At 37.9% G+C, this 13981-nt stretch overlaps 1 protein-coding gene across 2 annotated transcripts in view; it reads left to right on the top strand.

The window, feature by feature from the left end:
- The window catches only part of grm8a (glutamate receptor, metabotropic 8a), a 382630-nt gene extending 369024 nt beyond the window's left edge, over positions 1 to 13606 (top strand). The window contains exons 13-15 of one of the 2 annotated variants that reach the window (XM_030150035.1): positions 6682 to 6822; positions 7224 to 7329; positions 12758 to 13606. In XM_030150035.1, coding sequence (XP_030005895.1) covers positions 6682 to 6822; positions 7224 to 7329; positions 12758 to 12807 — 297 coding nt within the window. In that variant the 3' untranslated portion in view covers positions 12808 to 13606. Of the gene's footprint in view, positions 1 to 6681; positions 6823 to 7223; positions 7334 to 12757 lie in introns of both variants that reach the window. The other variant, XM_030150036.1, reaches the window with a different exon arrangement.
- The last annotated feature ends 375 nt before the right edge of the window (positions 13607 to 13981 follow it).

Consider the following 13981-nt stretch of genomic DNA (forward strand, 5'->3'; position numbering starts at 1 on the left):
CAATCTATTTCTCTCAATCTCAATTTCATTTCTCTCTCCAGCCACCGCTCATACTGAAAACATGCTTTTCAGTCTCCATCTGTTCCTTTCTGATATGGCCTTGTACTGATACACTTCAACTCAGTACATTTTGTTGGTGGAAAATAAGAAGAAAAACAGTTAAACAACATAAAAACAAAAGCTCAGATAACCCCTGCATCATTCTCTTATGATCTCTTGCTTAATTGCTGTAGAACATATCTGTAAAATTAGTGTTGGTCCTTTTATTCATTTTGTGGATGATTTACTGTAAATCAGTTGAGTGTGAAGTGCTATGATAGCCTTTAAGGGAGCTGCAGGCAGAGCCCTTTACCACCTTTTTTTTTTTTTTTTTTTTTTATGCCATAATAGGAATGCCATCCAGAGTAAAAAAAAAAAAAAGGCTCTGTTTATAACAATATGAATCCCATACCTTCTGTTTGTGTTAGTTCAGGTTGATATGTTTATGTACAGTTGAAGGAAGGCCTAATTTAACTCTTTCGGTGCCAGACAGTTAAGGGGCTAATAAGCCTTAAAAGTGCCACAGAATTTGGCCGTTTTTCAGTATTTCGCGTCGTTATAATATTTGAAGAATTCTGCATATGATTTCATTCATAAATTCATTCATAAAATTTCCCAAGCAGAAAACGAAACGCGAGCTCTTCCTTGGTCAAAAACCGCTCGGTAACATCCGACCGATTGCTACTTAGATTCAAAACGCACCGGACGCAGCCGATTCATTATTGATCGTAATTTGCATAATTTATTCAGTCGCGTGACCTCAAATTCCCGTCTGATTGGTCTCAAAAGGGGGACACAGAAAGAACGTCATTGAAATGTGAGAAAGAAATGGGGGTGGATGGTTTGTTTGTACACAAATATGGCGTGTTCTCCAAAGCCGATCTGATCGGCCCGTGGCACTTTAAAGGTTGTATTCGTAAAGCTGATTTAATCAGCCCATGGCATTGAAAGAGTTAACCAAATGTGAGTTGATATTTCCATTTTAAGAGTTTAAATGTATTTGTTTGTGCTTGTGAGTGTATTTTCCTCCAGTTTATTCCCCATGCCCTCTCCTCTCCTCTCCCTTTGGCTAATGCCAGTGTTATCAGATCTTACCTTCAGGCAGGTGTGTGTAGGCACTTGTGTGGATGACTTTTAGCATTACACCTTGAAAGGGACTTTGGCTTGTTCCGAGTCTAGAGGGGCTTAGATTTGTCTGCATATGTGACCATTCATTCAGAAGAGACATGAATTCCACATTTGCAGGAACACGTGATGGTTGGAGTTACAATATAGAGGCACATTACAGTAATAAATACAGGCAGCTTGTTGTTTGGAAAACATTGTCTTACCATTTTACATTTTATTCGATACTGCAGATACAGTGTAGACAGAGGAAATACAGGAGAGAGGGGTATGACATGCACCAAAGAGGCTCAGGTGACATTTGAACCTGGGCTGTACAGTACATTCCACTCCACTAGGTGAGCTACCAGGGCTCCCCTTTGGAGTGCCACTAAGCATCACATTTGTTCTTTTAGCATAAAACCGTTCAGTGCTCTCAACTATCCCCTTTTACTCTGTTTGAATATTGGTTTAAAGACTGTAATATTGTTACTTACATATTACAAGTCCATTTACGCTTTCATTTTTTTAAGTTTGATCCCAGCAGTACAGTGGCCGACAAGGGCCAAACACATTGCAACGGCCCAATGCATCTCATTTAGAGAAAACAGCTGCAAGTAGAGAAACGATGCAAATTTACAAACTCAAACACAAGTTTAAACCGGGTACAAAAAGAGGAATGTGGGGTAAATGAAAAAAATGTGCACAAAGACACAAAAACAAATGCATAATCATCAAATGCTTTGCAAACAAAGAAACGATGCAAACCAAGAAAACATCGGCACATGAAAAACACTGCATAACCAGTCAGTCCAACAGAAGTGCTCCAAACCTGTAGGGGGCGCTGTCAGCAGAACAGTTCAATGCAAAGACACACAGGATGGAGAGAGAGGCAGACACAGTGGGAACAAATTGAAGTTAAGGCAGAGCACGGTCATGTGACTTTTATTTGATTCTATTTGACACTAGTCTGTTGTCTATAAACGCTGCCCCCTACAGGTTTGGAGCACTTCTGTTGGACTGACTGGTTATGCAGAGTTTTTTGTTTGCGGATGTTTTCTTGGTGTGTATAATTTCTTTATTTGCAGAACATTTGATGATTATGCATTTGTTTTTGTGTCTTGCGGTGCATTTTTTCATTTGCACCACGTTCCTCTTTTTGTACCTCATTTGGACTGTGTTTGAGTTTGTGAATTTACATCATTTCTGTACTTGCAGCTGTTTTCTCTACCTGAGACACATTGGGCCGTTGCAATGTGTTTGACCCTTGTCAGCCACTGTACAACAGTGCATCCATAAACACGCAGTATCAGTATTGAGTATTAGTATGGTGCTAACACCTGATGCTTCTACATTTAGTTTATATACTTATTTATATACATAGGTAGTATGTCATTACCTCAAAAAGAGCCTGTTGATGTAAACAAACACAAGAAAATATATCAGACGTTGTCCTGTATAGAAATGTACCCAACTTGTGCACATGATATATGCTGCTTCATTTGGCAAAGGTACAAAATTTAAAACCATTTGATATGAAGCCAAAAAATACTAATACTACGTGTTGCACTTCAGCCTAAAGATGAAACGACACTGAATGAGAGTGGAGCAGTAATGCACCTCTAAGCTGTTTTGATAACTGCCAATTAATACAATTTATTAATAAGAAGAAGCATGAGCCATGCAGCACTGTACCAGCTCTAACAAAGTATGGAAATAGTTCTGGCTCTGCAAGGCCAAAGCAGCTTTGATCAGTTTTGCGCTGACATTTTGCACTGTTTACATGTTGTCTCGTCCATGTTTTCATCTCACCTCTTCTGACACATTGCAATGGTAGTGCAGTTTCAGCCTTTTTTTTATTATTATTTTCATCACAACTTGTCTTGAACATCACCAAAAAAAAAAAACACATGGACTTTCTAGTAAATAGTGAAGTAAACCATCCTCCCTCCCTCTACTAAAATATAATCTTCATGTTTCCAGTCTCAGCTCAGCAGTCATTTAACAGCTCGTCAGACACTAGTGGCTAATAATAAAATAATACATGACAATATAATATTATGTTCATCACATTTTCATGTTGCTTAGTATTAATACAAAGTAGGATTTAGCACCATGACACAGTCATCTTGTTGATGTTTTTAAGTCTACACAGCCTAAATAATGATGATTATCAGTTCAGCCAGATTGAATAAATCAAACCAGTTCTGCCGGAAAAATCATAAATCAACCCAACTGTACATCTTCTGTGTCTTTCCTCTTCTTCCTGTCAGGCTGTAGTTATGCCAACACCACCTCAGTCCTAGTGTCTGGACACTATGACATTATAGAGCTGACCGCTGGGGTCTTTCTGTTCTCTTTCTCACTTTGATGTATCAGTGTCTCTGTGAATCACATCGCCTACCTCTCTTGCCCTGTCCCATATCAGCAATTTTAGCTTCATATTTGTTTCCTTTTCTCTTCTCTCTCTGTTTCTCTACTCCTTCCTCTTCCCACATTTCCCTCTGTTTTGACCATTCTTTATGGTTGGTGTGTCCATCTGAGCTTGCCTTCCTCTGGCGGTCTGTCTCCATAGGCTGCAGACAGCGCTTGGCTGATGGGCCCTGTGTCTGGTGAGCTTGTCAGTTGTGTCAGGCGTGTGGGTGAAGCCTGTCATTACATCTGTCCTCCTCCAAACTACTTTCTGAAACTCACTAAGGACCAGAGGACTGGTGTGTAGCCCACTGCAGTGTTATGTGTGAGACTGTCTTCTTCTTTCATTATAACTGTCCTCTAGCTTACTTGGCAGAATCGATGCGGTCTAATAAAATAGTCTAATTTAATATGGTGTACATAACTATTTTGATTGTCAGCCTACAATATGTGTCATTGGATCCATCCTTCAGTCCATTCCTGATATCCTTCCACAAGCGTCTGCCACCCAGTCCACTAAACAGAACTGGATCAGTCTGTTTGACAGTGCAACTGCACTTATTCAACTCACTGTCAAATGAAGAAATGCAGACATGCACTGTGAACCCACTAGTTCACCAACAATTCTGTCACTAAAAATAATATTTTCTGTTCTTATAAAGCAATGCTATATTTACATTAGAGCTGCAAGGCACAATTTAGTATTTATCTGATACTTCATTTATTTATTTATTTAACCTTTATTTAACCAGGAAGTCCCACTGAGATTAGGAATCTCTTTTGCAAGGGAGACCTGGCCAAGGTATCAGCCATACAAAGTCCAAAAAACAACACATACATGATACACAATGAACAATAAAACACAATAACAACTATTCAACCATAATGGCATCAAGAAAAACAGTGACATTCTTCCTTCACTGCATTCCCCATGATATTTTTAAAATAATTAATATAAATAAATATGTAGTTTTACAGTTTTTTGAAGATTATTCCACGACCATGGGGCATGGTAGGAAAATGCTGTTTTCCAAAGTCTGACAGAACTCGGGAAACAGTCAAAAGTAACCACCTGGAGGAACGTAGATGGAAATGACTAGAGCTAACAGGAAGAAGAGTACTGGGGTATTCTGGGAGTTTACTCAGCAGAGCATTATAGATGAACATAAACCAGTGTTTTTGTTGACGGATAGTTAATGACGACATATCATTTATTACTCCGCTCCATAAAGGGGAGGTAAGGGGTATTGATTTTGGTGTGGTTTGTTTCTTTGTTTGTTAACACTCTAGCAGCAAAACTACTGGTTGAATTCATACCAAACTGGGTTTAGAGATTGCCAGTGACCCAGAATAGATGTGGTTACATTTTGGGAAAAGCAGGTCAAAGTTCAAATTTTCTTCTAATTTTTTAAGTTTTTAAGTCTTTTTTTTAATTTACTTATAATGGGTGAAATTTCAAATGTCCATAAAAATATCAGTTTTGTTTCAATTTACTTCAAACTTGGCACATGTATAGAGGCATTTGTCATACTGACATCGGCACATGCATAGACATGATAACATCAGCTGGATCAATGCCAAAATAAGCAACAATACGTGCGAGGGGTGGGGTTTTTAGGACTTGTTTTCTTGATTATTTGACAATGCTGAAAAATGTCAATCAATGTTTTGCCAAACCCAATATGAAGCAATTGCATGTCATTTTTTATTCCATAATCCAAAGGTATTTAGTTTTTTCCCATCATGGAGCAAAGAAGCAACAAAGTATTCCTATTAAACGGTATCAGTCACAAGCTCTTGTGCTGTTTCCATGTAGGATTATTGAACCCTTTCTGTCATTTGTATATATTTTTCATTTCACCAGGTGACATCCTCCTTTTGACTTTTTTTTCAGTAATCCTAATTTGTTTACAGTTTTTGTTCTTGAGTTTAAGTGAAACCAGCGAAATGACCCTGCTGCTTACTCATCTTATTCTGATGTTTTCTGGCTTTTCCTTAAGTTCCTTATGTCATTAAATCAGCCGGTCTCCACTACATTCTCAGACTTACATTATAATGTTTTTTTCGCTTCCATTCTATGTCCGATGTGGGCAATATATTAACCTAACAGTTGGCATTTTAATTTTTGTTTAAATTCTTGCTGGGAACCAACTTTACGGGTTCAGAACCTGGTCAGGTATTTTATTTTTGGGGCTGCACCAACATGGAACCACAACAGTACCAGTTCCATACGGGGAGAAAAGGCCTAATGGAGAATGTATTATTTATTACAATGACTTTAATCAATTATTCACATATGACAATAGTTTGTCATTTAAAAGTTAGAAACAAAAAAAGTGTACTGCTGCCCATAAAGTTGTAATAATTTAGTTTTCAGACACATTCCTCTTTTGTATTATTATTATTATTATTATTATTATTATTATTAATAATAATAATTTTTTTTTTACTTTTTTTTTTTTTTTTTTTTATTTAATTTAATTTTTATTTTTCTTTATTTTGTTTTTTATTCCTATTTATACACATCAGTAATCACCTTTGACCAGGTACAGTGATTACATACTGAGTCCCAGTTACACTTTATCTATCGAGAATAAAGTCACATTGTCACAGTCATTTTAAGAGATGAGGTTAGAGTAATTTATTCCAGTTGTATGGGCAATAATGTTTTTTGGCTAAATTATTACATATATAATCCACTGGATTTTCAGTGAAGTTCATCTGAAGCGAATCTGATGTGATTTCTGCCACCTACCTGTTGTCTAATCTCTATTTAAACTGTCATTAAGCAGTAAATTGCACCCATCTAATGACTTAAGAGGCAAAAAAAAAATGCTGAGAATCATTTCATATTCTTATAGAAATGATTACACAGACAGTTAAGCAACTATAATATGGTTCCATTTGACTGACTTTTCAATCTGCTCACCCTTATGTTATTGTGACTGTCAGCACAGAAATGCTCTGCTAATTTCCCTTCCTGTTAGACTGTGCTTTACTTCCTGTTTTCCTCCTCTCCTCCTCGGTCATCCCTGTCTTCCCCTCATCAGACGTACTATGTAGTTAGATGACCGTCCTGATTGTCTTTGACAATTTGAACTGTGATAAATGACTCTCTGTCTCTAGATGTACATCCAAACCACCACCCTGACCATCTCTCTCAGCCTGTCAGCCTCGGTGTCTCTGGGGATGCTCTACATGCCCAAAGTCTACATCATCCTCTTCCACCCTGAGCAGAATGTACCCAAAAGAAAACGCAGCTTTAAGGTGAGCAGGTCTTGAGATCATGCATGAATACACCTCCATCTCACATGCTAAGACTCCCAAAGACGAGGGCGAGTCAAAAAGTTCTTAAAAAATATAAGAAAAAGTTTATTTATCACAGTAACAAAATAATTGTTCTACTTCTTCTCCATTAGATTCCAAACACTTTTACAATCTGTGTTTCCATCAGTAGATTCCTTCTCTGTAGAATTGCTGGGGCTGTGCACTGCGCATTTTGAAATTGGAACATTTGTCTGAGAACTTTTTGACACTAACTGATTGAATAAGACATTTGGCAGATGTATGCTGAAGTCACCAAAGAGAAGTAGCTTCAATGCTTAGTATAAATTTTGAAAGAAATTTTTAAAAAATGTCTGAATGGACTTTTTTTTGTGATGGTACAGGCCATTGTGACAGCTGCCACCATGTCGGGAAAACTGACCCAGAAGGGAGGAGACCGGCCCAACGGAGAGGTGAAGACTGAACTGTGTGAGAGCATGGAGACCAACAGTGAGTAAGAGAACACCATTTTTTATACTTATACATATAATAAACTATTTATAACTACATAATCAAAAAGTATCTCAAAAGTAACAGTAGGAGTCTTCAGTGCGACACAGTTTATTCCACCGTATAAAACCTAACATGAGAAGTGGTCCAGACAAAGCATAAAGAGCTGGTATGTCACAATGACAGAAATATTACATCATTTTTCATTAATAATAATTAATTTAAATGAGAGAGAAAAAAATTCATTTTCCTCTAAAAATCATTACAACCACTTTTCACCGTTGATAATTTTGTTTGAGATTAATCAAATAAAGCAGTTAATAAAAATCGGATTATAATAAAATACACTGATAAATTATTATACTATTGTAATGAGCAGTATGTGGTCAAAACATTTCAGTATTGTTATGTGTATCAGCTACATGCAGTACAAAATGTTAAAAACTAAAGTAACTACCAGCACTGCCTCAACCAAAAGAGGAGTGCAGTTCCAGCGTCACTGCTAAACCTCTAGAGGAGAATATACTGAACTCCACCACCATCTGCAAAGGAGAAGGAGGCAGAAAACACCTTTCAGCACCACATCAGAGTGGTCTGATAATTATTTCCAAAGCTCTACATCATATTGCACATATGGGCAACATGTTTATGTTTATGTTTATGTTTACGCATTTGGCAGACGCTTTTTTCCAAAGCGACTTACAGGGGAAAACCAATTAAATCACTCAATCAATCAAATTTTATTTATATAGCGCCAGATCACAAGAAAGTTATCTCTTGACATTTTATATATAGAGTTGGTCAAAACCAGACTCTAAGTCAATTCTACAGAAACCCAACAGAATCATGAAACATGACTCTGAATACATTTTTAGGACTGAAAATGTAAACCAGTAAAGCACAGCATAATTATATCACATATTACATCCATACATGCACAATAATACACACACACACACCAGATGTGAAAAAGTAACAGTGAATAGGAAGCAAGTGTTTGATATGTGCATTTCTCAAGTGCCTTTTGCCTAGTCTCAACAGTGTAATTATTTGACTTATCAGAGCACAGTCACAGAAACATGCTGGATGTTTTCCGTCAGCATGTGTGTTTTAAACCGATCGGTCATAACAGTATGGAGAAGTGGTAAGGATATTAATTATTTCATTACAATGGCACCTTTCACTGGGTTGGATATATTAGGCAGCAAGTGAACATTTAGTCCTTGATAGAAGGAGCAACATGAGGAACTGGGTGACTTTGACCAGGTCCATATTGTAACGGTGATGACTGGGTCAGAGCATCTCCACAACTGCAGGTCTTGTTGGGTGTTCTGGTCTGCAGTGGTTAGTACTAACCACAGATGGACTAAGGAAGGACATCCCAGTCTAAGGACCACTGATCATCTGTGGGAGGTGTTGGACAAATAAATCTGATCCATGGAGGTCCACCTCTCTACTTACCGGACTTCAGGGATCTGCTGCTAACGTCCAGATACCACAGTACACCTTCAGAGGTGTGATGGAGTCTAGGCCTCAGGTCAGAGCTGGTTTTGTGGAAAAAGGGAAACCTACACAACTGTGTGTTCACATGTGGGGAACCACAGGTTGTATTAATACTGATCTCTAGGGACTGAACTTGGTAAATGCATCGTTCCTGCTTTGAACTTCATTTCCCATCATGCAGCATGGTACTGCGCGATTGTAAGGCTATTGTGTTGTAACATGACTAATAGCTCCCAAAATATTGGTCCTATCAACTTGCCAAGATATTTAATGTGGAGATGGGACCATTCCTCAACTGTAGGTAGTAAACTAGCCAGTTAAAAACATCTCAATGTCTCAGAACTGTGCAGACACATGCACACGCACACACACACACACACACACACACACACACACACACACACATACACACTCTGAGACCTTCCAGTAGAGCCCAAACAATTATAGCCTATCACCGATTAATCAACATCGGCCAATATATATCCGATGTATTAACTTTTTTGCTTTGTGGAGATTCTGTGGCTGTGCTGTGTGTCTGTGCTCCACTCTGGCCCCTCCCCCTCACACACAAACACACAGACCAGCAGAGTGCAGCACCCCCTCCCACACTCACTTGTCTGCAGCAGAGGAGAGGGCAATCACGGACCGCTACCTTCCCCCACTCCTGAGAATCACGGACCACTACCACCCCCCCCCCCCCCCCCTTAGGAACTATTCACCCCCCACCCCCGTCCTCTGCTCCCAGAGTTTCATTTTGCTGGTGCGCCTGGTTATTAATACTATATATTCATTGTTGTTTACATTTTAAAGAATGATTTACCAAACAATTTTTATGTCACTACTTATTAAATACAGACTCACATCTGTTCCCAAAAGTCTGCTCTCCCCAGAATAAAAACTACCACATCTATAACCCCCACAGGTCACAGACTAGTCTAATATAAGACTACTATACGGCGTTTGAAAGTTGTGTAAATTATCTCTGTGAGATAAACAAAGATCCAACTGTTAATTCACATGTCCACCATTATCTAAGACTATTATATCCTATGTATATCAATGTTCTTATTTCATATATCAGCCAGCATATTGGATATTGGTCGATATATTGGAAATCTTTTTTTTTAGTCCCCAATATTAGCATCAGCTCCCAAAATCCCATATGGGTTGGGCTCTACCTTCCAGTATTATGATATAGATGTTAGACAAGTGTTAATAATGTTCTGATCCCATAGATGCTGAGTTAGTTCAGATCTGGTTGTTGTTCTTTAGATACCTTTGGTAGGGATTGAACCACTTTACACTGGGAATGAACAACAAGATCTGGAGATGATCTGACCCAATGATTTGATCATCATAATTTCTCTCTTGTCAATAGTAAGTAAGAAAGTAAGTAAAGTTTATTTATAAAGCACTTTTCACAGATAAAAATCACAAAGTGCTGTACATAAAATGGGTGCAATAAAACAACATAAGAGTAATTTCATAAAATAAATAAAAAGGATAAATCCCTAAACCAAAAGCTTTCCTAAATAAAAACGTCTTGAGTTGCTTTTTAAAAGACTCCACGGAGTCGACCACACAGAGGGACAGAGGCAGGTCATTCCAGAGTCTGGGGGCTACAACCTGAAAGGACAGGCCCCCCCTGGGTTTTAAAACAAGTCTTTGGGACCTGCAGGAGGCTCTGGTCTGAAGACCTAAGGGTGCACCCTGAGGAGTAGGAGCACAACAAGTTGGCAACATAATGGGGGGGCCTGACCATGCAGCGCCCAGAAAGTCAGGACTAGAATTTTCAAATCAATACAAAATTTGACTGGAAGCCAATAAGAGCTGACAAAACAGGGGTGATGTGAGCTGCTCTGGGTGTACCTGTCAAAAGTCTAGCAGCAGAATTTTGTACCATCTGAAGTCTGTTTAGAGTCGTCTTATTGAAACAAGTGAACAGAGAATCACAGAAGTCAAAACGAGACGAGATGAAGGCGTGAATGATCACAGAAGTCATAATACATACTCAGATCCCTACTCTTACCCATTTTGCTGATTCGACACATCAACTCTGAAGTCTAAATGTCAATTTTCTGTCTAATACACAGGTGTCAAACATGCGACCTGGGGGCCAAAACCGGCCCGCCAAAGGTTCCAGTCCGGCCCGCAGGATGAATTTGCAAAGTGCAAGTTAGGGCATCAAACTCAAAAATAATATCATAATAACCTATAAATAATGACAACACCAATTTTTTCTCTTTGATTTAGTGCAAAAAACATTAAATTATGAAAATGTTTACATTAACAAACTATCCTTTAACAATAAAATGTGAATAGCCTTAACAAATATGAACAATCTGAAATGTCTGAAGAAAATTAAGTGGAATTTTAACAATATTCTGCTTGTTACTAAATGTTTTGTGCCTTTGTAGATCTGATCTGTAGTGCATATGTATAAATGGTAAGTCAAGGCATAATATTGACAAAATTGTACTTAAATTTCTTAACAATTTTTTTTTTTTTTCAGCTTATTCACATCCTTTTTCTTTGAATAGTTTGTAAACGTCAGTACTGGCATAATTGAATGTTATTTTTTTGCACTAAAACAGTTTGGAGTTGTCATTATTTATTGGCTATCATGCTATTATTTTACTGGTCCGGCCCACTTCCGATTAAATTGGGCTGAATGTGGCCCCTGGAAGAAAATGAGTTTGACACCCCAGGTCTAATATATCCCACAGGTGTCATTATAATGAGATAATCAACAATATTACCACTTTACCTGTCAGTGGTCATAATGTTATGGCTGATCGACTAGTATACAGAGTTCGTGTAAGGTTTTGACGGATTAAGTTCAATTTCAATTGCAATATAATTCCATACATCTTTTTGCATGGCAAAGCAGTTGCAAATGTGACAGCTTTTAAATAGCTTGGTGTGTTTTTTCCCTGCACTGACAGTGAAGCATCACTTCAAAGCTTTATTTCATGTTGAGCTGCTTCTCCTATATCAGCAATCTGCAGATGCAATGACAGGGCTGTGAGGGTGTGTGCAGTTATGTATGAGACTGCATGGGCATGGCTACCTCAGTGTGCACATTCTAATTAGCAAGTCTATTTGCATTGTTAATTGATTTGTTTTAATTTCTGCGTGTAGGTGTGTGTTTTAACCTCTAATCCTATAAGCTCATGTATGTGTCTGTCTTCCTGTGCATGTATTTCTGTTTGATCTTCAAATACTGTATGCAGAGTATACCAGGCCATGTTTTCCTGTCAGTACTTCATTAGCATCATTAAAGGAGAAAAGGTTCAAGTTCATTCATTTAGCCGATAGTTCAACCGCTTAGTCATCTCCTCACGTACTTCAGTTTCTTAAAGGTTAAAATTAATAACTTTCATATAGAGATAATAAAGTTGTGTTTGTACAACAGTGACGAGGAGGAAAAAAGTACACTTTTTAGATAATAGCAGGAAAATCTTTGGACCTTTTTCAAGTCTAAGATAAATGGAACAAAATCACACACACACACACATTAGTTTCTCTGTTTTGTTTTGGGTTTTTTTGTTTTTTTTCAGGGACATTTTTCTTTTATTCAAGCAGTGTGATGGTGAGACTTGAGTGAAAGATAGAAAATATTAAGAATAAAAGCATCAGGGTATAACAATGGCACAGTGAGTTGCCTGCAGTTGCTGGAAAAATACTGACATTTACCATGAAATGCTTGAGGGGACACCAGACATAATGGGTGTAACAAAAAGCCTCAGCATCTCAGGTTGAGTGTGGATGCGATACTGTAACGTGACTGTACGCAGCAAGAGCTCCTCTCACCTGCTCTTTCTTCTGTTTTTCTTTCCCTCCACTTTCTTTTTTGTCTGCTGTACTTGTTTTTCCCCCCTCTACCTCCCCTTCCTTCCCTTTCTTCTTTTCTGTGTTTGAGCAGCTTCATCAACTAAGACAACATATGTCAGCTACAGCAATCATGCCATCTGAAGAGATCACAAAAGAAGAAGAAGAAGAAGAAGAAGGAGGAGGAGGAGGGGGGGGTTGGACAGGAGAAGGGGCTTGTCTTGGGGCAGAGCCAATCAAAAGAAGGAACCGTTGTCCAATCCTCTGATTAGCTGAAGAACTAGCGGACAGTCAGAGCGCCCAATGGATTCCAAGCATGAGACATTTTGTATTGTTCCGCATCAAACCACAGAGAGGTGGGACCACATAAACAGCCAGTCAGTGTGCCTGCTTTTCCGCTGCTCACAGCTCATTGGTCCTACCATGAACTTACCTGTTTAAAAAAAAAAAAAAAAGAGACAACATGAAAAAAGTTGACATACCATAGGACACTGTGGTGGACAGAGTAACTATTAAAATCCAAAAAAAAGAGACAAAAAAAGAATAAAGAAGCACAAAAAAAAAAAAAAAAACTTAAAAAAAACACCATGTAGACATTATATCTAAAAGGGCAAAAGGTGGGTTGGGGAAAGAGATTTAACAGATTACATTTTAAAAGATATTTAAAAAGAGAAATGTCAGAGAAAATCTATGAGACTCAAACATGTTTGTTGTTATTCTCTACTTGTAAGTATTTTTGTGGTTGTGACGATTTTTTCATTCTTGTCTCACCGTTGTCTGATGGATCGCCCTTGCATAATGAGATGAGTGTGTTTCCTGCTGTCTTGGCTAGCCGGGTTGTAGCCTTGGGTTGTGAACCTGTAAAATGCCATGGTTGAAGCATGCCAGTTTTTATACAAAAAGGAGATTTATTTATAATAAAGGAATGTTTTGCAAATGTGTAGATTGGTGGTCATGCTTTTGCAAATTTAGGTTGGCTTTTTCAGGTTTTTGACTGATGAGACTGGTGGATGGATCCTGAAGGACATACAGGTAAACATCTCTTGTCTTACATATCACAAATGAAGAAAGTGAATCATTTTGTCACACTTTATGGACATAAATTATTTGGACACACCATACCTACAACCTGTATGACATTCCATTCTCATCTTTATTAAATTTTATCTTTAAAAAAAATCTTCTTGGTCGTTAATAATTTTCACAATAATTGTTTCAATATTTTATAAATCTAGAGTAACATTTAAAATAATTATAACGCTTAAACAATTCAATGTAGAGTAAAATTAAGTAAAAGCAAACCCTCACTTTGTAGCCA

The sequence above is a fragment of the Sphaeramia orbicularis genome, chromosome 12 (assembly GCF_902148855.1).
Source record: "Sphaeramia orbicularis chromosome 12, fSphaOr1.1, whole genome shotgun sequence".
Classification (NCBI taxonomy): Eukaryota; Metazoa; Chordata; class Actinopteri; order Kurtiformes; family Apogonidae; genus Sphaeramia; species Sphaeramia orbicularis.